The 24,793-nt window shown below is 37.5% G+C and overlaps 3 protein-coding genes across 5 annotated transcripts; 2 read left to right on the top strand and 1 right to left on the bottom strand.

The window, feature by feature from the left end:
- Positions 1 to 297: 297 nt before the first annotated feature.
- rnf41l (ring finger protein 41, like) lies at positions 298 to 4,626 on the bottom strand. Of its 3 annotated transcripts, XM_082149893.1 has the most exons (8): positions 3,856 to 4,626; positions 3,585 to 3,685; positions 2,895 to 3,101; positions 2,625 to 2,764; positions 2,197 to 2,223; positions 840 to 1,002; positions 641 to 761; positions 298 to 571 (listed from the first exon to the last, which is right to left on the bottom strand). In XM_082149893.1, exons 3-8 carry the CDS (start codon positions 3,098 to 3,100, stop codon positions 320 to 322), a joined length of 909 nt encoding a protein of 302 aa, XP_082006019.1. In that variant the 5' UTR covers position 3,101; positions 3,585 to 3,685; positions 3,856 to 4,626; the 3' UTR covers positions 298 to 319. The 3 variants fall into 3 exon arrangements, with proteins under 3 accessions (XP_082006019.1, XP_082006017.1, XP_082006018.1); XM_082149891.1 differs by having other exon boundaries at positions 298 to 761; positions 3,856 to 3,989; XM_082149892.1 differs by lacking the exon at positions 2,197 to 2,223 and having other exon boundaries at positions 298 to 761; positions 3,856 to 3,989.
- A 772-nt stretch (positions 4,627 to 5,398) lies between these two features.
- Positions 5,399 to 23,691, top strand: rad54b (RAD54 homolog B). Its single transcript, XM_082149641.1, has 15 exons — positions 5,399 to 5,518; positions 9,453 to 9,627; positions 9,916 to 10,132; positions 14,022 to 14,153; positions 14,602 to 14,889; positions 15,415 to 15,577; positions 15,654 to 15,879; positions 15,955 to 16,162; positions 16,256 to 16,395; positions 19,393 to 19,695; positions 19,787 to 19,935; positions 20,548 to 20,809; positions 21,187 to 21,253; positions 21,456 to 21,656; positions 23,344 to 23,691. Exons 2-15 carry the CDS (start codon positions 9,454 to 9,456, stop codon positions 23,556 to 23,558), a joined length of 2,745 nt encoding a protein of 914 aa, XP_082005767.1. The 5' UTR covers positions 5,399 to 5,518; position 9,453; the 3' UTR covers positions 23,559 to 23,691.
- LOC309483711 (fibrinogen silencer-binding protein-like) lies at positions 10,167 to 14,007 on the top strand. The gene is made up of 2 exons (XM_082149652.1): positions 10,167 to 11,780; positions 12,603 to 14,007. Exons 1-2 carry the CDS (start codon positions 11,383 to 11,385, stop codon positions 13,180 to 13,182), a joined length of 978 nt encoding a protein of 325 aa, XP_082005778.1. The 5' UTR covers positions 10,167 to 11,382; the 3' UTR covers positions 13,183 to 14,007.
- Positions 23,692 to 24,793: the final 1,102 nt, after the last annotated feature.

Raw genomic sequence — 24,793 nt, 5'->3', positions numbered from 1 at the left:
TATAAAAATCCACAGTGTAATTTGTCAAAACTGTTTTAATATCAACAAATGTAGCAGAATTTGTTGCATCTCAGTTGTTCTTGTAAATGGGAAAACAAACCTCAAATTCTAAAAACATACAAAACTGTAAAAATAAAATAAACATTTTACTACACAATTTGGTTTAATCTTAGCACCTAGCTCATCACATAGCACTCATTCAGTTTACCCAGAAGAGATCCAATAGTGGGGCTTTGTTCAGAAGATGAGTTCCAGGTAGTGGTTTTCTATTAGCATCATATGTTCCTTCTTTACTGTTCTATTGTAAAAATCAGCCGCCTCAGATAACTGTCACCTCTCTATTCTTCCTTTTGATGCAGTCCAAAGCTAGGGTCCGTGGGCTTGGCTTTCTTGGCACCTCAGCAGGGGGCGGAGCTACAGCTTCAGAGGGTGTGGCTGGTCTGAGCCCCTCCCTTTTTAAAAGTTCAAGAAGCTCCGCCTTCTCAAGCTCTGCCCTCTCTAGCTCTTGTCTGCGAGCTCTCTCTGCACCCAGTAAAATGCGGACATCTGACATGACGCGGGACAGCTGGCCCTTTGCACAAACACACCTGTCAGTGACTTGCAGCACACAAAAAGTTTGTTGACGTGAAAAGTATCGTACCTTAAGTTCGTCCACTTCACTCCTCAGCAAACTCTCCTTCTGCACCATGTGTCGTCTTTGGGAATCCAAGCGAGATTCCATTTCATGCCTCACCTCTTCGACTTTGCAGTCTAATTCTGCCCTATAGTAAAAACACACACACATTTTTCTAACCTTACAGCATTTACATGGTCACAATTTGTATGACTTTTATGATTACCTGAGCATGTCCAGCTCAGCTCGTAGCTCTGAAACACAGTTGTGTTGGGCCTCCTCGTTGTTTAGGATTGTGTATCCACAGCCGCTTGCGCAAACTCTACTGCTGTATTCACACACACACAGATGAGCTTCCAGAGAGCGCCGAGACACCTGGACTGGGCAGCCTGAACGATTGCAGAGAAACATTAAACAACAAAGAAAGAAGAAAATCTGGCACAAGGCAAATGTTCATGCACAGAGAAAAACAGTTGAAAAAGCATCTAACCAGCAGGGCTGATCAATAAGGATGGCCCTAGTTAAAATGATCTAGCTGGATGACAAATGAGGATTTGTCAAAATTGCAAAAATGACTTGATAGTATTGCTAGCATCAGTAAGAATGGGTTGAAAACTACAAAACAATAATGTTTTCCCATGCATGCCAACATTTTCCAGCAAAAGTGTTTGAATTTATGACTGCCTTTGTGTGTTTTGTTTAATTATACTGTATGTCCAGCTGTTACTGCCAATTGTCTTTGTGAAGGAAATGTAACATTTGATAAAAATGAAATGTATAGTATTATTTTTTTAAATATTAAATCAATTTAAAAACTACATTTAAAATGATAAATCTAAATATTATTTTATCTGAATGATAAATTCAGAATTTTAAATATACACTACTGGTCAAAAGTTGGGGGTCTGTAAGAGTTTTTGAATGTTTTTGAAAGAAGTCTCTTATGCTCACCAAAGCTGCATTTATTTAATCAAAAATACAGCACAAACCGTAATATTGTGAAACGTTATATAATGGTTTCCTTTTTAATATATTTAAAAATGTATTCCTGTTATGACACCAATGCGATCATACTAATATGCTGATTTGGATCTCAAGAAACATTTTTTATTATTAATGGTGAAAACAGCTATGCTGTTTAATATTAATGTAGATTATTTTTTTATTTTTTTTGGATTCTCTGATGAAAAGCATTTCTCTGAAATTTAAATATTTTTCAACATTACACATGCTTTTACTTTAACTTTTAGTCAATTTTATGCATTTTTGATGAATTTTTTTTTGTTGTTTAATTTTACTATCCTCAAACTTTTGAATGGTAATATATACTCGAAGTTTCCAGCAAGTGTTTATGAATTTATGTCTATCTTTGAGTTTGCTGTATAATAAATAATTACTGTATAATGTACAGCTATTATTGCCAATTTTCTTTCTGAAGTTAAAATATGAAATAATAAAATTATGTTTCAAATTATAAATCTGAATACAAAATTATATTTTGAAATGTATAAAGTGGAAAAAACCTTGTAAAGGAAAAAGACACACAGAGTTTGCAAAACACACATAAAACACAGAACACCTACCACAACGGTAACACAAGTATTCGTCACCTGCATATTTAAATACATACATACACACAAACAAATATTTCCAAGATTAGAGAATGCTGCACTAGGTATACTGAAACTAATACATATCTATTATGTGCAAGAATCTGACATTGTTAGCTCATTAACTGAACAGCTCAATTGTATTAACCCTGAGATAAACGTTTCACCTCATTGGCTGCCTGAGGGGGTCCCTCATTAATAATTAAAAACGTGATTACTCAGCAGTAGGCGCTCTATCTTGAGGGTACAACATTCATTAATCTGCTGTTACAACTGCGCTTTGTATTGTATGTCTGAATGAGGCAGTAGCCACCTGCCCCCTGCCAAAAAAGTGTGGGTACGGGTACTAAGATATAGTTATATATTAATATATATATATATATATGCTTTTTTATGTGTACCTGCATTACTGCAGTTCAGCAAAGCGTAATCACACTGTTGCTCATGCCGATGAATAGACTCCAGAGCACATATGACCTCACAACCTTGTGGCCGGAACACACACCTCAACTGCAGCCTTGCTAAGTCATTCCTCATGTATCTGTAACATACAACACGCATATATGTCATTTGAATAGGTAAGAGGCATGATTAAATAAAATTAATGCCATTTACATTAGTTATCTGAAGTGATTCTGTGCAAATACAGGTGCTTAATACATCTGTGGTACCTGAATAGTGGGCGTAGATGTGTGATGTCTAAAGGCAAGCGGTCCTCGGGACAGCTGTTATGGTGGATGAGCCATCCATGAATGCAGGAGCTGCAGAAGGCATGTTCACACGGAGCCTGCAGAGGATCTTCTAACACATCCCGACATACACAGCACAGCAGACCCTCGTTTACATAGCCTACAAAGCGTTCCAGATCGTAGCCCATCCTAGAGGACACACACATACACACACACACACACACACACACACACAGTAAAATACTTATAATAACTAAAAAGACGCCTCATGGTTAAGACGTTACATTTCCCATATAATAGTTTAATTTTATTTTATTTTAAAATCTAACAAAACACTCGCGACCCTACAGAGGATAAGCAGTTTGGAGAATGGACCGATGGATGGATGGATCCAACAATTAAATACAGAAAATACAAAGATTACATATTTTGCACATTTATAATTTTAACATGAATGTCATAAATATAAAAAAACAGACATTTAGCAAATTAAAAAAGGACTTTACAGCAAAATAAATTAAAATATAAAAATTTTTTTAAGGCAAAACATACAGGCTATTAATGCATGCTTAACACCATAACAAATGAACATCTTGTAATATGTATATATATATATATATATATATATATATATATATATATATATATATATATATATTTATACGACATTACCTGTCAGAGTCTGTGGTATCTTCTGTTCCCCTCTCTCCTTCTCTCAGGTGTGGTTGTTGAAGGTGGTCTGGTCAGTTGTCGTAGAAACAGCCAGGTGGCAGCTGTTGGACTGAAACATGAGTGGGTGGGGTTACGAGTGCAGAAATTCACTAGGGATCTGAGGTCAGTGTGACATCTTCATTTGTGCTAAATATTAGGAAATAGACCCTTTGATGTGCATACAATTGTGTGGAATGCAATTTATGAGGCAACTTTGCTAAGCAACTCTCACCTGTACAGATCATCTAATGTGCAAGAACACAACAACACACCTTTCCAGATCCTGAGGGGAAACCCTCTGGGAAACTCTTGTTCATGCTGTGATCAAATGAGACTGAAGCACCTGGCAACCCCACACACAAATACACAGAGAGAGGCACACCGGGACCACATTAAAAAACACACACAAAAAAACATATTTGATTACACAAATATCCTACACACCCAGTGGGAAATTTCTGTTGTTTCTAATAGTACTCTTACAAAAAAATCATCCTGTACACATTCCTCAAAAACAACAGCTTAAAACTAACAGGTGACCTGTGCAAGTGTTCCTGCACCTGTCTGGCCACGTGAGGGGAAACACAACTGATCGCATCCAGGGTGTCAGCTTGTGGCTCGAGCATTTAACGCTAAATGATTGCTTTTGTAAAATGTGGAGCTCCAGTTAAATTAATAATCCATTACAGATTCACAGTTGAGGTAATACTGTATAATCATGAATTCTTTTATGAAGAAGAGGATGTTTGTCTGTGCTGCTGTTTATTTCTAGGCATCCCTCACTCTGTTCTTCATGGCTGTGCTGGGATTACACCGGATTATGCTTTCCCACACTCTGATTGGATTATTTTCTACATGGCTACATTGTAGCCTCACTTTCAGACATGCAGCGGTATATAAAACATTGGCACAACACAAGCAGATGTGCATCTGTGCACATGCATCAGTTAAAACAGTTGAAATAAAAAATGAAATAAAATCACAGTCACCATATATAAAAAATTACTAAAGTCAATATTCCTTCACATTTTGACCAATGAATTGGCATAACTTTTCCATGATTTCTCCATTCATTTATAACTTCAAATGTTTTTATTTTAATACTTTATATCAATTGTACTCGCAAAGAACAATTTACGTTACTAAATATTCTAGAGCTGAGCATAACAATAAAAAATATATACATATAATAATAATAATTATAATATATATATACATATATATATATATATATACTGACTATAGACATAGACTATTGGAAATATTAATTGCCTGACATATCCTCGACTGTGGAAACCCCTGTGAAGTATTTCTTGCAAGTAGAATATGTTCGTCAATAACCCATCTCTACAGTTAATATGAATCTAAAGCATGAATGACAACAAATTAATGTAAGACAGTAAGGATCTGATTTTGGAAATTTGGACTGAATAAAAGACAAAACAGTAAATAAATGTCAGAGATATAACTGTGTACAAAAGCTGCATGGTCAAGCTAGTATAATGCACAGGAATTTAAATAGAACAAGTAAGGGTAAATATAGTGTAGGTTGCACTTAGTACTTGCCTGGTTGGTAAGTGAAGCTTGACAGGGATCACATTTTTCAGACGTCTCCTTAATTTGCCTCATTTACCTCTGCTGGATTAGATCAAATTTTTGCAGGCAATATTTACTGTCAGCTTTCTTTGACACTCTTCTCTTTACTGTTGATTTTTGATCCTCATAAGCTCTTGCACTCCAGACTCCACCCTCTTTATGTGACGTTACGTGCGACCAATCACGGTAAATATACGTCACTTCCGCGGAAGAATCGTCTCGAGCTTGAGGTTTTCGAGGGAATTTTTGAAAATAAGAAAAGTGGTTGACAGTTGACAGACGAGGAAGAAACACAATAGGTAAGCGTTGACTGTACTAACTGTCTACTATTAGTATACTAAACCGAAGTACATAATGACAAGTTATTGGAGGTTTGAGGCACACAACGCTGTTTAGTGTTTAGCTGCTACTTGGTTTCGCTAACGATAGCAACAGATGCTTGCTACATATCCTCAGGGGTAACTTAGTTCACCAAATTATTTCATTCATTCAATTTTGTAATTGTTTATTACATTCCTGTCATCCCAAACCTCTATGACCTTCTTTCTCTTCTAAAACTGTTCATTTTAGATTATCAGAGGTGGGTAGAGTACCCAAAAACTGTACTCAAGTAAAAGTACAAGTACTTATAGAAATATTTACTCAAAGTAAAAGTAAAAGTAATAATCTTAATAGTTACTTGAGTAAGAGTAAAAAAGTATCCAATGAAAAAACTACTCAAGTAGCGAGTAACTTACTTCGGATTATATATATACTGTGTATATATATATATATATATATATATATATATATATATATATATATATATATATATATGAAGAAGACTTCAGATGCAAAAGCCTCTGAGTGACATCTGAAACTTTCTTCTAAAACAAGCATTTTTATCAAGCTTGTATATTTAAGTTCAGTAATTTCACTTTAATGACAATTAATAGGTACTTTTCATTGCCATTTAAGTGAAATAACTGAACATAAACGTACAAGCTTGATAAAAATGCTCTTTTAGAAGAAAATTTCAGATGGTACTTAGAGGCTTTTGCATCTGAAGTCGTCATATATATAAAATTATATTATTTAGATGTTTTATTTTTATTTAAATGACTATTATTTTCATAAGTAGATTGGCTCTCTTTGCAACAAAAAGCCTTTTCTCCCATCTGTAGTCCGAAAAAGAAAATCATTGCCTGTCCTTTGGTTTGTATAATAGTAATATAACTTATACAACTACATTTGGATTATTAGACAATGTCGAAATAAAGTGAATCTGCAGAGTGTTGCATTCAAAGGCAAGCAATTGACACAGAGAAGAAAGAGTTAAAACTCTTCACATGTGCTCGCGCTCATGACTGCTACTGAACATCTGAACACACAAAAAAAAAAAAAAAAAAAAAAAAGTAAGTTACATCGACGAATCTTCTTCTGTCGGTTCTCCAAAATATAATCAAATGTATATTTCTGCAAGCTTGTTTAAACTGGTTAACTGTGTCTACGGCAGGCAATTAAAGGCATTCGTTTTCAAGTCGAGTTCGCACGCCACTGCGCAACAATACACACACACTACCGCGGGATGGCGGGTGTTCATAAACTGTGGGCAATGGTAACTTAAGCTTATTTAATGTAAATTAATGTATATGTCCAAAAAACGGGTAATGTCATACTTTCTAGTAGTGCTATCATGGCGTAATAATTTGTTTGGTTGTAAAATGTATTAACGTTACCTGAGTGAAATTAAATCGAGTATATCGTCCTGTGGAATCATTCATTCACAGACAGCTTACGAAGATGTTCAACTAATAAAGATCTTCATCGCTGGCAAAAATATGATGCATTTGCAGATTTGCTCTCACTTGACTGTACTGTAGGTCCACGGCCACTTCATCCAACGCTCTTGATGTCCTTAAATCTTCCTGTTACGACTCCGAGTCCAGTGTGAATTGAAATCGCTTCAGATGATTCAGTGCGTGCAGGAACTGAACAGTTCAAGTTCATTCAAACTGATTCGCGAACCGATTTAGACAGATCTGCCAACTTGTTTGATGAAGACAGATCTGCCAACTTGTTTGATGAAGACTTTGAACAGAATCGACTCAAAAGAGTGATTCATTTGTGAATTGAGCATCGCTCAAGCCCAGAAAAAAGATACATCGCACTTACGCATTTAACAACACATATTGCATTAAAATAAAGTAACGAGAGGAACGTCGCCCAACGTAACGAAGTAAAAGTACAGTTTTTCAATTAGAAATGTACTCGAGTAAAAGTAATAAGTACCCACATTCAAATCTACTCTTAAAAGTAAAATTTTTCCAAAAAAATACTCAAGTAAATGTAACGAAGTAAATGTACTTCGTTACTACCCACCTCTGTAGATTATACAGCCCGACCAGCGAAGTCCGATTCTTGAATGAATGACTCTAATGACCAGGTGTTGTGCATAAAACTGTTTCCAGGGGTCGCTGTTCAGCAAATGTTCGTGAAAATGGTCATTTTGACTCTCCCTCTACAAAATACAAGTGGATTACTTAGTCAATAAACATCCGTGACATTTTATATTTTGTCTTTCTTCTTCATTTATGTATTTCTTTAACCAGAATTTGTTTTAATCAAAATCAAAATTTGTAGCTGGAAACCTCTGGTTGAGTTGATATGGAATGACCTCACTAAGAATTTTAAAATTAAAAGGTTAAACTTAAATGCATGTTGGGCAAAGGAACTCCTTCTCAATCCCAACACAGTCCTGTGTTAAAATATGTCAGTACCATTGTTTTGTCTCAAGATGCACACTAGGAATGTTTTTTTCTAGGGCATGGTTATTAACAAATAATTAAATGCCCTAATTCAATTGAACTAAGGCCTAATCTTGGTTTAATCTAAGCCCTGTCTTTGAAACCGGGCCCATATGTTTTAATTTCAGTTCTGCTTTTTCTTTTGATGCCACAAAGCACCTTCACTGATTACCTAGTATCCCTAATTTAATATTTTTTATGAAGTGCAGATTCTGATATGAATAACAAAAAGCTTATATAAAAATAATTTTTAGTTCTTGTAGCTTTTTGAAAATAATTAAGCCAATTAATGGTAGGTACATGTCAGACAACTTCTGTGTAAATGAGAAAAATAGAAAGAAGAGGAGCTGACACATCACATGAGTCACTTTATTAAACATTATAGTCAGTTATTATGAAATAAAGAGGGGTAACATATTTCGTTAACTATGAATTTTGATGTCAGATTCACCCTATAGCCTACTGTATCATATCTCAGAGTAAAATACATTTGTAACGAACAAACTATAAGATCTGCAACATTATTGGGTAATTAATTACAGTAAAAAGAAATAAGAATAAAGATGTATCAGACAATCAGAATAGGTTATACAAAACAACAAGCACTACTGTAAAACATCTACTCATAATGAATCCCCGCATAGTAGTAACATATTAGCAGACAATTGTCATGACAATATCTAGCTTGTCTAATGTACGTGTTTCTCTAAGACATGAAACATTTTTTACAGCACTGCTTGGCTCTGACGTTGATCATCCCGCTTTAACTCTCTGCACTGATGTAATGTCTGCTGAACAATAGCTGAACAGCGCCCCCTGGACACAGTTTTCGCTAGTTCACCGATTTCAGCACAACACCTGTTATTTTTAGTGAATCAAAAACGCTGCACTGCGATTTATTTACTTTCCTTACGTCGGACTGTATGAATTAACGAAACCGTTACTCTATGTTATATTTAAGGTTCGCAAGACTTAAATAGTGTAGACACTGTCTGGTTGTTTATGACAACAAAGAGTAGATAAAGATACACATAAGATTAGTTGCAGTCAGTGGTGTTTATAAAAATTAAAGGATGAAATATTAACACTTTTTTTGTTTTTGTTGTATTTCATCTATAGTTATTGAATTGCATTTATGCCACCCCGAAAATGTCTGTGTGAACGCACAATGAATAAATGAATTGAAATAATTTTTTGGTGTTATCTCTGCTCTGTTTAAATCTGAAATGATCTAATAATCAATGAGAACAAACTGCTGGGGTTGTGAATACAGTATAAACTGCATTTCTTTTTCCCCCCAGAATATTTCTTCCTCAAAAGTATTTAAAGAATTATGATTAAATTACAGAAGAAAGTAAACTATCCCTTTAATCTGACCTTTGAGGTTTCATGGTTTTATTACTGTGTGGTGCTTTAGCTAAAGTGGTGTGCATGTCTTCATTGATAGAATGCGTAGATCTGGAGCTCCGAGTCAGATCTGTGGCAATGCTGCTAAGAAACCCAGGTTTATGGCACCGGGGCCAGCGAGGAATGATGGACCACCTTTATCGGGTCCCCAACCAGAACCATCACTACCGTCACCACCACCCACACCTGCTTTGGGAAATGTGCTGCTCAATAAGGTTGAATGAATAAGTCAAAACAAGAGAATGATTTTTAATGCAATGTTTCTGATTATGTACATCATTTATATGTGACTGATAATATCTTAATGTGCTGCTATTCATATTGTCAATTCAGGTTATTTGTGTATGTTATTACAACAAGTTTTTTTTCATCTGTATCATGACAATAATGCAGTTATGTATAACATTGTGATTGAAAAGGTGCAGTATGTGAATTTTGCTTCATCATTTTGCAAAGGTTTGTTTTCCTTTGCAGTGTGTTTTAAAAGTAATTTCTCCCTGCAGATCCAGAGGTGTTTGAGTAGTAAAGATTCTACAGCTGTGTCTAATGCTCCATTGGGCAGTAAGGCTTTGGCCAGAGTCCTGAGTGCTGTTCCTCAGGGGGAATGTAAGGAAAACAGCCTCGGGTCTTCACCTGAGTGTCTTGAACTTAAACAATCAGCAGCAGATGAAGACAGCTGCTCAATACAGCCAAACACTCTTGCAACCTGCACAACTGCTGGTAAGATACAGTACTGTCACATTCATATTGTGTGTGTGAGAGAGAGAGAGAGAGAGAGAGAGGATTGAATATCATGAATAAATATCTATTGTTCAATAAATGTCAAACAGATTTGTCAGTCTAGTTAGAGTTTAATAAAAGGCTTTTTCGTTTGGTAATATAACTATAACAACGTGTAATGCATTACTTGCTATTATATTTTAAACTTGGAGTCCAAGAACAAAACTCTTTTTTGAAAAAGATTAAATAGACAAAATATATTTTGATGAGCGCTATTAAATACCGCGTTGCATGGGCGATCGTAATGATAGCAAATACATTATATGCGTCTGTTTCGTGTGATCTTGCGAACCTTTATCACGTTGATATTTTAGAATGTCGCACAAGTTGCTTGAATCATAGTAGTCGAACACTATAAAACTCCGATTCAGAAAGAGGAAATGCATTTGGTCACTTTTTAAAGCTTAAACCAAAACTAGTACAGCACGGCTTCTCTATTCCCCTCCTTTAACTTAGGCTTTGAGTGAAACTAACCAATCCGTGCACACGATCCGCTTGATTGACAGGCGTGTGCGTGCCTGTGATAGTAATCGTGCCGCGCACAGATTAAAGACAGAGCTTTCCTGCACTCTGTAAACTGCAGTACATTTGTGTGTCAGCTTGGGAAATATAGCAACTGGTGTCTTAAACGCAGTTCTCTCTCACACAAACAGTCTGCACATAATGCGCGAGTTGTGGCGCGAGCTCATTAGACGGCAGTTTAATGTTTCTCTTTGCCGTTTCAACAGTCGCGCGGACTGGCTTTTCTGTCAAAACACGGACTTGACGCGGTTAAAATATAATAACACGCTCTAAAACCCGCCTTCAGTTGTTTCCCTCTAATAATGAAACACATGTCGCTGTTTTCAGCGGCATAAGAGAGCCCCGCTGTGTTTCTAGTCTAATGTAGTCGGGTGTGTTATGTAGGTCAGGCCAGGCTTAAGCAGCTTTACTGAACCTGCGTCAGCTTAAGCTAAAAGGAATTCCAGCAAAGCCCTCCCCGGGTAGGCGTGGGCCTAATCGAGGCTGGCCTAGTTAAGCCTGATTCTTTTTCTTACGAGCCAGTTTGTGCATGTGTGTGTTGTTTAACTGAGACAAGCAGTACAGCAGCCTGCTCACACAAGTGAGTAGAGAAAGACAGACACACACTGCACAGGGAAAAGAGGAGAAGGAGATCAAACCTAAAGCATTGAGACCAGCCTAAAAGCAGGATGTCTACCTTATTCATGACAAACAGCATGGTCGGCAAAGCCCGCTCCTCCAACTTCACCCTATCTGAGAAACTGGATCTTCTGCGGCTGGTTCAGCCTCACATACGCATTCTGGAGGAGCACACCAACAAACATGCCGTGATTGTGGATAAAAACCGATGCTGGGACAGCATAGCAGAACGCTATAATAGTTTAGGTGGCGAGAGACCCCCCAGAACGGCACAGGGTCTTCGGACCCTCTATAAGCGTCTTAAAGAAAGTGCCAAGCAGGAAGTTCTGCATCGAAGCCACGCCCAGCCTGAGTACCGGGGCCGCATCTCGGAGCCAACCAAGCGCATCATGGAAATGATACCACAGCTGTTTCATGTAGGGGACAAAGAGCCGAGCGCACTGCACAGGTAAGATTGAGCATACAGATACCCACATGCACACACAAAAATGGAACTCGCACATTATCAGGTGCATCTAGATTTCAAAAACATTATTATCACCCAATGGAAAATTTAAACCAATTACAATTTTGTGCAAGTAAATGCATAAAAGCATACTCTTAAGATAGCCTACCTATAGGATTCTAATTGGCTTCTCTGAGAAGATGAAATTGGCTATTAAATGTTGATTACAGCTTCTTTGGAGATCTTCACATACATTTTCCCCAGGTTTTTACTTTGGCTGCTGTTAATCGTCACACTCAGCCAATTAGAGTTTAGCAATATTGTTGGACTCATTTTGAGACATGTAAACATCTTTGCTAGTTTTGATTTTGTCTTAACGGATCAGAGCACACATTGCAGTCACACACTCGCTGTCCTTTCACTCTGTCCTGTGCCAGAGGTAAGCTGCAGTACTGAGGGGATTTGGATGTCATTAACCGTATTTCCGATGCTGCGTTAATGCCAGGTTTGCCACAGTGTGCAGAGGAGTTACTTTGCACTGGCATCTACATGTCTCCTCTATCTTAGGCTTTCTGTTGTGTTGACAAAACAACAGGTCTTTCTTTCTTTTGAGACCACAAGTCCAATCCAGCTGAGAGCTGTGGTTGAACATGATCTGATTCTTTTAAATCCGCTAGCTGAATCAGATGATTGATATGCAATTGGTTTAAAACTGAGAATTTTTCCCGAAATTCATCAAAGCTCTTGTCAGCACATTTTTATGAATCATGATCAAAATTCAAATTTATGATTTTTTTATGAATCATTTGTATGTGTCTGTGCTAGGCTTCAGTTCAAGAGGAATTCTCCAGTAGAGCAGCCGGGCAGCAGCCTCTCCCTCCCAGCGTTGTCGGACTATCCGCATGTTTCAGTTGTAAGGGTGGAGACGGAGGATGTGAAACCGCCTCCTGATATCCACTTGATTACATCCCACGGTTCACCTGTCACCATCGCCACCCCGAGCAGTCAGGCCCACCACGGACAGAACGAGAGGGACAGTGAAGTAGTGGAAGAGGAGGAAGACGAGGAGGAATTAGCCTCCCACGTGTACGCGGCCTCTCTCTCTCCGTGCCCCTCCTCTGTACACCTGCCGCCCTCACCGTCGGCCCTCGGCACCAGGAGGAGCGCGTATCTTAGGGGGAGGGCTGCGTTCAAAAATCCCATTTTTGAGGCAGAAGCTTTGCAAATGATGAGAGAGGAGCATGAGCTGCTACTGGCTAATCACAGAAAGCTCGGACTATATCTAGAGGAGAAGAGGGAGGGGCTTAAGAGAAAGCAACAGCTGGAGGAGGAGCTTCTCCGGTCAAGGGTCAAAGTGGAGAAATTGAGAGCGGCCAGACTACGCCAAGGATTGCCATTGGTGTGACACGTACGGTGTCGGATTGAAAAATGTATCGCAAAGGGAACTTGTTAATATGAAGTCGAAATGAGCAGGATTGGTTGTGTAGTTATTTCTTGTTTGTACAGTTTTTGTATTCAATCGACATTTGTACAAGGATTGTTTCTGATATTTGTTGTAGGAATTAAAACGTTTTTAATATGTTAATGCCCAGATTGAAGAAGAAAATACGTTTTTATTTTGTATGTATTCGCTAATAAATTCATATTTGCTTTAATCTCTGTTTAAGCCTGTCCTTTTATCTTTCCTTTGTCACACAGGAAGTGTTACATAGCAACAGTTATGAATGAGAATCTTCTCAGTCGAGGTGTTTGTGTGGACTTCATTTGGGTGTTTATTTACAGTATAATGCAATTATACTAAAGTCAGCGTGAAATGGAACGATGCACACATCATCAGAGAAGAGATGTCATTGTGAGGGGTAGAGAAAGTTAATGTTTTTGTAGATAATGAGGGCACATGAATTGTAAGAAAAAGATGTGCACAGAGATATCATGTATAATAAACCTGTAATATTACATATACAAATGAGAATAGTCAATTTTGATTTCATGCTGACTTTAGGCTGATGTGAAATTCTTGCAAATTAACATGTAAATTATTTTTATGCCACTGTCTCCTGACCTGTAATTATATAGTCTGACTAGACAAAAGCACAATATCAGCAGTTCTGCATATGCCTGGCTGCTGTATAAAAGCACATTTCTTACTTATTGAGTCTTTGTAATCAGTAGAACATTGTCTATGATGTTGGCTATTTCTATGTTGTGGTTTTATTGCTGATCCTTTATTTGTTTATTTTAAAGCACGCTACTATAGTGTAATGTGGTGCAAGGCGTCATCAAGGAAGCATAAGCGCTGGGAAGGCGATGCTGTGCTAGTTGCCAGAGGGAGGACTGTTGTCCTCAAAGACATGGAGGGGCGGGACATTGGACGAGGTTAGCCTATCACAGCACATTCTAGCAATACTTTTGGATTTGATTTTTTACATAAATGCATATTTTAATTTAGGGATGCACAGAATATTGTTTATTGGTCAATATTGAAGTTTTTTTTTCTGTATCGGTTGATATTGTATATTTGTTAAGCTCATTTCCCCTCTTTTTTGTCATCTAATGCTTTTAAGTTTGTTTTAAATACTAATTTAATAACACTCTTAAATGTAATGTTTTAGCAAATCTCTTAATATCCATTTGTCTCATTGTGCATTATAATTTTGTGATACCTAAATTCACTTTTAAAGCATTAAAACGATTGATTTAAGTGTTTTTTATTGTAAATTAAAGAAATATATACTATTGGCCATTTATTGGATTTTGGTCATATCATGATAATGATTATTTAGCCTGTGTAGATGTGTGTTTTGAATCAATGTTTTTCTGTTAGGTTCAGGCTACAAGGCGTCAGAGCTGGAGAGCTTGTGTGAAGGTCAGACTCTTATGGTGGGAGGGAAACAAATCGAGGTCATGGGGGTCATATCCAGTGAGGACTACGCCAAAGGCCGTTGTTTCCAAGATGCTGTTGTTGAGACTTCTACAGAAACTGTCTTGAAGGCTCCTGTATATCACCCAGTGTCCAAATCATTTACCAAACCAGCGCTCAAGGGAGGTGCACTTACAGATTCTGAACCTGACAAACCGATCTGTAAACCCAGACATAACCCTAACACACCAGGTACAGCACATGCTCAACTGATACAGCATTTGTCTGTTTTACAATTATTAATGTCAATTATTCTTTTATGTCCTTATAGTGATTGATAAATTGAATATTAATATTAAAAAATACATATTCTGTCACAGTGCAAGTCCATTTAAAATCAAATAAATTAATGAAGACAAAAATGTGATAAAAAATGTTTAAACATTTGCCCTTAAAGATTATGGCCTGGTTTCATAGACAGGGCTTAGATTAAGCCAGGATTAGGCCTTAGTTCAATAAGGACATTTAAGTAGCTTTTATAAACATGCCTTAGAAAAAAACATTACTGATGTGCATCTTGAGACAAAACAATGGCTCTGAAATATTTTAAGATATGTCAGTGCAAGTTGCTTTCAGTTAAAACAACTCAAATATGCATTTTAGTCTGGGACTAGGCTTAAGCGTTGTCTGCATATAAATTTTTACTATTATGTTTTAATCTAAAGTCTTGGTGGTCTTTTAAAAAATATCTATATTTGTCCTTCTTTGTCCCTATAGGCGCCCTGGTGATGCCACGACCAACAACTGATCACCAGTGGTTGTATAATAAATCTGGTTCTCCACTGGTGGATGTGGTCATCGACCCCCACTTGACCAATCATCTTCGGCCACATCAGAGAGAGGGCGTGGTCTTCCTTTATGAATGCTTAATGGGAATGAGGTAAATAAGAGTTTATCTATAGTTGTAGTGTTCTTACATATGCTCTTTTTTGCATATGTATGTTTGTGTGTTGCAGACTTGCTGGTCGCTGTGGGGCTATTCTGGCAGATGAGATGGGACTGGGGAAAACACTGCAGTGTATTTGTGTTCTGTGGACACTACTGAGACAAGGCCCCTACGGCGGGCGGCCTGTACTGAAGAGGGCACTTGTGGTTTGTCCAGGAAGTTTGGTCAAGAACTGGGCTGCTGAGTTCAATAAGTGGCTGGGCAGGGAGAGGATTAGTGTTTACACTGTGGACCAGGTGTGTATGTGTGGCTGTTTGTGTCATTTAGACAGATGACTATAAGAGGATTAACAGTGTATGTTGTCTCTGTAGGATCACCGCGTGGAGGACTTTACCTCTTCTCCTCTTTGCTCCGTCATGGTGATCAGTTATGAGATGTTGCTGCGCTCTGTGGACCTATTGAAAGAGCTGGATTTTGGAGTGCTCATCTGTGATGAGGGTCATCGCCTTAAAAACAGCAACATCAAAACGTCCGGCGCACTCACAGCGCTCTCATGTGACCGCCGTCTTATCTTAACAGGTTTTCTATTTAAAACAAACAAACTTTTATTAGTGTAGTAGTATAACATTATATAATTGTTCAAAAGAACAACTGTAATTATTTATTTAACAGGAACTCCAGTGCAGAATGACCTGCAGGAGTTTTATTCCATCGTAGAGTTTGTAAATCCAGGAATTCTGGGAACATCTGCGGCCTACAGGAAGATTTATGAAGAGCCCATTCTCAGATCTCGCCAGCCCACCTGCACCGAGGTTAAAAGATCATTTTTTTTCATATTTTATATATATATATATATATATATATATATATATATATACTGTTAACTACAGTGCATTTGTGGTAAATGCTGTTCATCGAACTTTTTCATCAAAGAATCCTGAAAAAAGTATCACAATTTCCACATAAATATAATGCAGCACAACTGTTTTCAACATTGATACCTGAGCTCCAAATCATTAGAATTAGATCCTTAAGAAATGATATTAGAATTACTTCTTAAGGATCATGTGACACTGAAGACTAGAGTAATGATGCTGAAAATTCATGTTTTCATCAGAGGAATACATTTATTAAAACAAAAAAATAATTATTTTAAATTGTAATAATATTTCACAATACTACTGTTTTCACTGTATTTTTTGCCTTGATGAGCATAAGATACTTCTTCCAAAAAACATAAAAATGTTTTAAAGGGATACTTTACCCTTTTTTCATATTAAACTATGTTATTCCCTTAACTAAGACGAGTTGATACATACCTCTCTCGTCTCAGTGCGTGCACTAAATCCCTCTGTCTTGCGGCGAAACTTTGTTAGCCCAGTTCATTTAATATGGGCCAAGCAGAGAAGCTACCAAACACCTCCACGTTTTCCCTATTTAAATACAGTTACTCGCGAAGTGTAACTCGACCTAGAACGGTGACACAAAACAAAACGTTGCGCTTTTCTAAGCGTGTAAAATGGATAACTATTTTGTATGGCGGAATACCATAGCAAGTGCTTGTAAGCACTTCGACTTGGCGCAGTAATATCTTCACTCGTGAAAAATCCTCTCACCGGCCCCCGCTCCCTCTAGTGAAGATATTACTGCGCCAAGTCGAAGTGCTTACAAGCACTTGCTATGGTATTCCGCCATACAAAATAGTTATCCATTTTACACGCTTAGAAAAGCGCAACGTTTTGTTTTGTGTCACCGTCCTAGGTCGAGTTACACTTCGCGAGTAACTGTATTTAAATAGGGAAAACGTGGAGGTGTTTGGTAGCTTCTCTGCTTGGCCCATATTAAATGAACTGGGCTAACAAAGTTTCGCCGCAAGACAGAGGGATTTAGTGCACGCACTGAGACGAGAGAGGTATGTATCAACTCGTCTTAGTTAAGGGAATAACATAGTTTAATATGAAAAAACGGTAAAGTATCCCTTTAATGTTTGCAAACTTTTGACAGGTACTATTAGGGATGCAAACTGAAAACTCTGGATGCACTTGCCCAAAAACTGAAACCTAAAATGACTTTTTTATTTATTTCTTATTTTAAATTATTTGTTAAAGTATGATTGTATTCATATTAAACTTTTTAATTAAATTCAGTAATTTAATTTAATTGAATCTGAATTTAAAAAATAGAAGCCAATCAAATTAAATAACCACACTTTTATTTTAAGTAACACCAAAATAGGACAGAAAATATATTAAAATATTAAATATAAATATATTCTATGCAACAGAATCAGATTTAAGTAATAAATGCATATAACCAAATAATGCATAGTCCTACAAAACTCTTATCATCAGAGAATGTGCAGGATGTTCGCTTGGGCCGTGAGCGACTGAACAGAGAGCGCACTCACGGAGTGGACCATTAGCCACTTTTCCACTGTCGAGCCAGTGCAAGCCAGGGCTTTAAATGGGCCTGTAGCACCGAGCCCAAAACCATGCTGCATTTCCACCGTTAGGCCAGAAGCTCCGCAGCACACTGCTAAAACCTGCCTAAAACACGCCTGTCTGGAACAGCGCCACACAAAACCCATAATGTCACCAACAAATGGAAGTTTTATCAGAAAACTAATCAGAAAGAAGTCACTGGAAACGAGCGATATCCAGTGACAGTCCCAATACAGTTATATATTCAGTCAGAGGAACAGAGGAAGCACCCGAACAACCGGAGTTGCTTTATTTTATAACAACAACCTAAATATAAATATCAGACAGACCGGTATAAAGATAAATACACGATTGTGATGATTGTGCCTGTATGAATTGTCTAATTTCTTTAAGCGGACGTATTTACCATGTTTACTATGGTAATGGTTAGTGTGTATAATCTTTTGCATCGCATATAAATATTTCTGCCTTATATGGTGATCAGAATCCACATTGGATCACAAACAAGTTATTGCAAACACTCATTGCTGTCTGAAAGTGAGTTTTGAGCTAAAATGATTTTAAAAGTCTGTAATGCTGATGTTATCATCTACAATAATCCGCCTTTGTTCGTAACCTCTCCTCAAGCCCGAGCTGGCCCGATTTGAACCAAGGTATTGTGGAAACAGTGGAAAATTGACAGTGGCAACGCAGCTATTGAGCAGAGCACACTGAGTGCCGGTGTTTTGCCGAATTCTGACCCCTGCCAAATTATTACCCCCCTAGTATTGATAGGTTTATGATTTGTTGTGGGGGAGAGGTTAGGATTAGAGGTGGCTTTAGTATTAGGTATCAGTTAGCAACTTCAACAAAGGGGGTAATAATTTGGCAGGCAGTCAAAATTCGGCACAACGCCTTAGCACTGAATATGAAGGGGCGGGGCAGCATATATTTTCGGCCTTTTTTCTCTTTCGGCCAAAAACTGAAAATGCTATTTTCGGCCAATAACTTTCGGCTGATGAATTTTCAGTAATGAAAAAAAAAAAATTTATTTGGAATTTAGGCATCACAACATTATAATATACAGTATGAAAATTGATATTCGTTTGAAATATTTTCTAAATATTACATTTAACAGTGTTATTAAATGATTAGTATTTTTTTAAGATTTACTTTAACGTGTTACAAGATGGTAATGTTAACGTAAAAATAAAGAAAATGAGCATTTAAATATAATACAATTACAATTAAATATCCAATACTGACTGTCTGTTATTAATAGATAAAAAAGACTGTTCAACATTAAGCAAATCTCCTTAAATGTACCCCCAACTGTGTGTCTGTATTCATCATCTGGTGTGGTATGTTGTGCATTGAACTGTGTTTTAGGAAGAGAGATGTATTGGAGAGGAACGTGCCGCTGAGCTCTTTCGTCTAACAGGTGTGTTTACGTTACGGCGCACTCAGGAGATCATTAATCAGTATTTATCTGAACGGATTGAGTGGACCGTATTCTGCAAACCCACTGAGCTCCAGCTGCGTCTGTATGGAGTCCTTCTGGCCACACGGCCCATCAGAGCCTGTCTCTCGGGTGCCAGCACACACACTTACACACACAGCCCACACCTCGCATGCATCAACGCCCTCAAGAAACTCTGCAACCACCCCGGGCTGCTCTACAACACTCTACAGGTACAATAGGTGCTGGTATTTTTGTTCTTTGTTCATGTTCTTTATCTAAATATTGCTGCTTTTTAATTATGTTTTGTGGTATTTGCTTCAGGCAAAATCAGATGATATGAATGAGGACGGAATTATGGAACTCTTTCCTGAGGGATATTCCACTGGTGCCTTCAGCACTGCAGACTCTGGGAAACTTCTAGTGTTAACAGACCTACTGTCGGCGATACAGAATGTCAATCGAACAGACAGGTACCACATAGAGTTCTTCATTAAACATTTCATTTTAAAGGTAATATAAACACTTCTTATCAGTCATATCAGTGGCTTTGTAAGAATTATATTTTGGCACCACCAATTTCAGGTTACATTAACAAAAGTGACTTGCAATTCAATCAGGTTACAAAGTTTACTTTATTTAACGGTTTTGAAGATAAGAAAATACTTTTTAATCTTTTCCATGTCACAGTAGCAATATACACTCAAGAACATACAATATAGTCAGAAAAAAACGTGTGGAAAAGATCGAATTGAATACGATAACCATGAAATATAGTATAATGAGTCTGACCATGAAATATAGTATAATGTATTTTGAGTGCTCAAGCACTTTACAAATTAAAAAACAAAAGTACATCTAAACAAATATTATATTATAGTTTTGAGTGCTTAAGCACTTTATAAAAAACATAAAAGGAAATCAAAACAATTATTATTTACAAATATTATATTATTATTTAATAAGTTTGACCACCAAAACGTTTGATCTTTGTTGTGACTGAGTCCAAAAAAAGTACCCATTATATTGATGTGTGTAGTGTGAGGCTCATGTGCATTTTTGTCTCGCTGTCTTTCTCTACTTAGGGCTGTTTTGGTGTCCAACTACACACAGACTCTTGACTTGCTGCAGGATGTCTGTGATCAAATAGGCTATAAATGGTGTCGGCTCGATGGACAGACACCTGTTGCCCAGAGACAACGAATTGTTGATTCCTTCAACAGCCCGCACTCCCCAAACTTCCTGATGCTACTCAGCTCCAAGGCTGGAGGAGTGGGGCTAAATCTCATTGGTGCCTCTCATCTTGTTTTATATGATATGGACTGGAACCCTGCCAATGATATACAGGTCAGTGGACTTCCACATTACACTTAGCTATGCAACACTGCAAAGCAACAATGAATCACTATATGTAATACAGTATTACACAAAAGCAGATATAATGCAATTCATTGTTTTGAAAGCAGTTAGAAACTTATGTTGTAAATCCACATGCTTGTCTTAGTTACACCTTTAATAAAGACCACAAGGTGGCAGTGAATACAACAAAAATCCTTTCAGCCTATTTTGTAAATCATCACATTCTCTCCCAAGTATTTATGTGTGAATGCGTGTCACGATTATTTTGTTTTACTTCCATGACGAATGCTTTCTGTGAGCTTTGAGTGATAACTCACGTTTTATAAGACTCAATCATCTAATTATTATTGATATTCATATGTCAGGCCATGGCACGTGTGTGGCGGGATGGACAGAAGAAAACAGTTCACATCTACAGATTTCTAACAACAGGTAACCAAAACATTTGTAAATTACCCAGAAAATGAGTATCATCTCAGTATCGAGTCTGTTGATTGATAAATTAAGCTGTTTGTTATGACTGTGCAATATCAAGAAGTACTTGATCTGAAACATCTCACAGGCTTTCATCTATCATAACACATGGGTTTGCACATGATTTTGGCCTCAGTAAGTGTGCATGTGTTTCTTGTAGGTTCCATAGAAGAGAAGATCTATCAGAGGCAGGTGAGTAAACAGGGGCTTTCTGGGACAGTGGTGGACCTGACCAAAAAAGCGGATCATATTAGCTTTTCTTCTGAGGAGCTACGAGATCTTTTCAGTTTTGACCCTAATACAACCTGCCTCACACATGACCTACTGGACTGCCAGTGCACTGGAGATGGAAATACAGAAGGTAAATGAATGCAAACAAATCAATTAAATTAAACAGAATTAAATAAAGTAGGAACTAGATGATTCTCCATTAGGGCTGTCAATCAATAAAAAAAATGTTATCATTAATTCTGATATACTAATTAATGCACAATCAGTCACATATATCAATATTTTCTGAAAAAGCCCCAAAAATAGATAGTTCAAAGACTTTACATATACATACACAATACCATTCAAAAGTTTGGGGGCATTTTGTTGTTTTGAGCATTTTGCTCAAAAGTTACAGTAAAGACATTTATAATGTTAGATTTCTTTTTCAAATAACTTTCTATTTATCAATGTATCCTGAAAAAAAGGTATAACAGTTACCACAATTTTTTTTATTTCTGCCGAAATTCAGTTTTGAATGCATCTATATACATTGTGCCATTCATTTACATTCGACTTTATTAGGTACACCTTGCTAGTACCAGTTTGGACCCCATTTTGCCCTCAGAACTGCTTTAATTCTTCGTGGCAGAGATTGAACAATGTGCTGGAAACATTCATCAGAGATTTTGGTCCTTATTGACATGATAGCATCACGCAATTGCTGCATATTTGTCGGCTGCACATCCACGATGTGAATCTCCTGTTCCACCACATCCCAAAGGTGCTCTGTAGATTGGTGCAGGTATGACATCAGAGCCCAGAAGAATTATTTGCTGCTGGTTCATTCAAGATTTTACAATGGGGTTTCATAATGGTAATTTTTTTGATTTATGTGTAAAATAAAGCCTGTTTCTCATTTTTGAAAACGTACGTTTTTAATAAGTTAATAGATAAGACAGCTTGGTGTGTGCAGTGTACATTGTAGAACAAAACAACAAAGTTGCATCAAGTTATGTTTACCACAGGCTTTATTTTGCTCATAAATGGAAAAAACCCAGGACAATCTGAAAGAAACCAGCGGTGAATTAGACTTCCGGGTTTTGACGTCATACCTGCACCACTATTGGATTGATGTCTGGTGACTGGAGGCCATTCGAGTATAGTGAACTCATTGTCATGTTCAAGAAACCAGTTTAAGATGATTTGAGCTTTGTGACATGGCACGTTATCCTGCGGGAAGTAGCCATCAGAAGATGGGTATATTGATACATTTTGCAACCTTCTAATTTTCTATTGTCCAATTTTGGTGGGCCTGTGTAAATAGCCTCAGTGACCTGTTCTTAGCTGACAGTGGCACTGGTGTGTCTTCTGATGCTGTAGCCCATCTGCTTCAAGGCTCGATGTGTTGTGCATTCAGAGATGCTCTTCTGCAGACCTCGGTTGTAATGCGTAGTTATTTGAGTTTCTGTTGCCTTTCTATCAGCTCGAACCAGCCTGGCCATCCTCAGACTTCAGGCATCAACAAGGCATTTTTGCCCACAGACTGCCACTCACTGGATATTTTCACTCACTCTTTTTTCAGACCTTTCTCGGTAAACCCTAGATATGGTTGTGCGTGAAAATCCCAGTAGATCAGCAGTTTCTGAAATACTTAGCCAGCCCGTCTGGCACCAACAACCATGCCATGTTCAAAGTCACTTAAATCACCTTTCTTCCCCATTCTGATGCTCAGTTTGAACTTCAGCAGATTGTCTTGACCTAAATGTTGTGTTGTCTGTTTTATATACATTTATATTTATTTATTTATTTAATTAATTTGCATATATTTGTGGCAGGTTTTGTGAAGGAGATAAACGAGGAGACTGGAAGGGCATGTCAGCTGGGTCGCCATGCCGACAGCACAGTGTCATTACCGCAACGTGTCAGCATGTCCGAGCTCATGCAATGGAGGCATTTTTCTGGAGATGTTCAATCATATAATGATATTTACCTAAATCATGCCCGTAACCACATCACATATGCCTTTCAAAGCACCACTTCTAAATCCTAAACAACAGTCTAAACTCTTCCTCTTCCCAAAGACAATTATATACAAACCCACTGCCCCTCACACTGTGTAAATACTCCTGTATGTTTGAACAATACATTTTTCCTTTTAATAAAGCTTTTTACATTGTTACTTATTTTTCGGTTGTCTTCACAAGCAAGTGTGTTTGTGTCCATTTAGGGAACCTGCTGATAGATTAATAACATAAACAGAAATTGCACCAGGGCATCTGTCAGACAAATATATTGTCACATTAGGTTCTGGTTTCAAAGACAGGGCTTAGATTAAGCCAGGATTAGGCCTTAGTTTAATAATAAGGACATTTAAGTAGCTTTTATAAACATGCCTCAGAAAAAACATTACTGGTGTACATCTTGAGACAAAACAATGGCACTGACATATTTTAAGATATGATTAACTGCTTTTCAGTTAAAACATCTTAAACATGCATTTTAGTCTGGGACTAGGCTTAAGCCTTGTCTGTAAAACTGGGGGTAGGTTTTTTTTTTTAAGCTTCACAAGTCCTGTGTCCAGTATAACCCTGACTGAGAACATCCAGTTTCTACAGTTTATCCTAAATGTAATAATTTGTATTGGTTTTTAATAATTTGTTTTATTTGTTCTTTGGTGTTTATGGATACAGATGTTACATTGATACATTGAACCAATTGATTAAATAGGTGGTGACCTATATCCTCTAGTTTATTACAATATTTCCCCCCTTTATCACCACAGTTTTTACAATATGGATGGTTTATATGAAATGTTTCCAAAACAAGGCTTGTTCCTTCTCAATAGGAGAACCTTTGAACATGATGTTGTGCTGGATTACATTGGTTGCACAGATGGTTCATTTAATGCAGCTTCTTGCTAAATCTGTCCATTGTCACCATTAGTAACAAGAAACACTGACTACAAAAATCTGAAATGACAGAGCAATCACGAAAGCAGTGAGGCACAACAGTCACCAGCAGGAGATGAGCTAGTCTCCGTGACTCATTAACCAAACTAACCTGGGTGCACGTTTGCTGGCGTTGTTTATTGACAATGTTTCAGGGTTGAAATGGGGCTGTGATAAATCATTCTGCTGTGATATAACGCGCGAGTCAGATGTAGTCTTTCCGTGTGCGTCCATATCTTTGGTGGAGAGTATGAGTGTTGAAGATGGTGTGTGTTAGTCAGACACTTGTGTATAAGCAGCCTCTTGAGATCCTGACACTGTCCAGGCTGTGATGATG

The sequence above is a fragment of the Leuciscus leuciscus genome (genome assembly GCF_965113295.1).
Source record: "Leuciscus leuciscus genome assembly, chromosome: 20".
Taxonomy (NCBI): Eukaryota; Metazoa; Chordata; class Actinopteri; order Cypriniformes; family Leuciscidae; genus Leuciscus; species Leuciscus leuciscus.
This window is presented reverse-complemented; position numbering and strand designations above follow the sequence as displayed.

Coding starts and splice junctions, on each gene's coding strand:
- rnf41l (XM_082149891.1), bottom strand. CDS start 3,100: ATGGGCTACGATCTGGAACGCTTTGTAGGCTATGTAAACGAGGGTCTG. Junction 1,003..2,196: donor ATACTTGTGTTACCGTTGTG/GTAGGTGTTCTG, acceptor GCAATCGTTCAG/GCTGCCCAGTCCAGGTGTCT. Junction 762..839: donor GCTGAGCTGGACATGCTCAG/GTAATCATAAAA, acceptor TTTTTACTATAG/GGCAGAATTAGACTGCAAAG.
- LOC309483711 (XM_082149652.1), top strand. CDS start 11,383: ATGTCTACCTTATTCATGACAAACAGCATGGTCGGCAAAGCCCGCTCC. Junction 11,781..12,602: donor GAGCCGAGCGCACTGCACAG/GTAAGATTGAGC, acceptor TGTCTGTGCTAG/GCTTCAGTTCAAGAGGAATT.
- rad54b (XM_082149641.1), top strand. CDS start 9,454: ATGCGTAGATCTGGAGCTCCGAGTCAGATCTGTGGCAATGCTGCTAAG. Junction 19,696..19,786: donor TGCTCTACAACACTCTACAG/GTACAATAGGTG, acceptor TATTTGCTTCAG/GCAAAATCAGATGATATGAA. Junction 20,810..21,186: donor ACCCTGCCAATGATATACAG/GTCAGTGGACTT, acceptor TTCATATGTCAG/GCCATGGCACGTGTGTGGCG.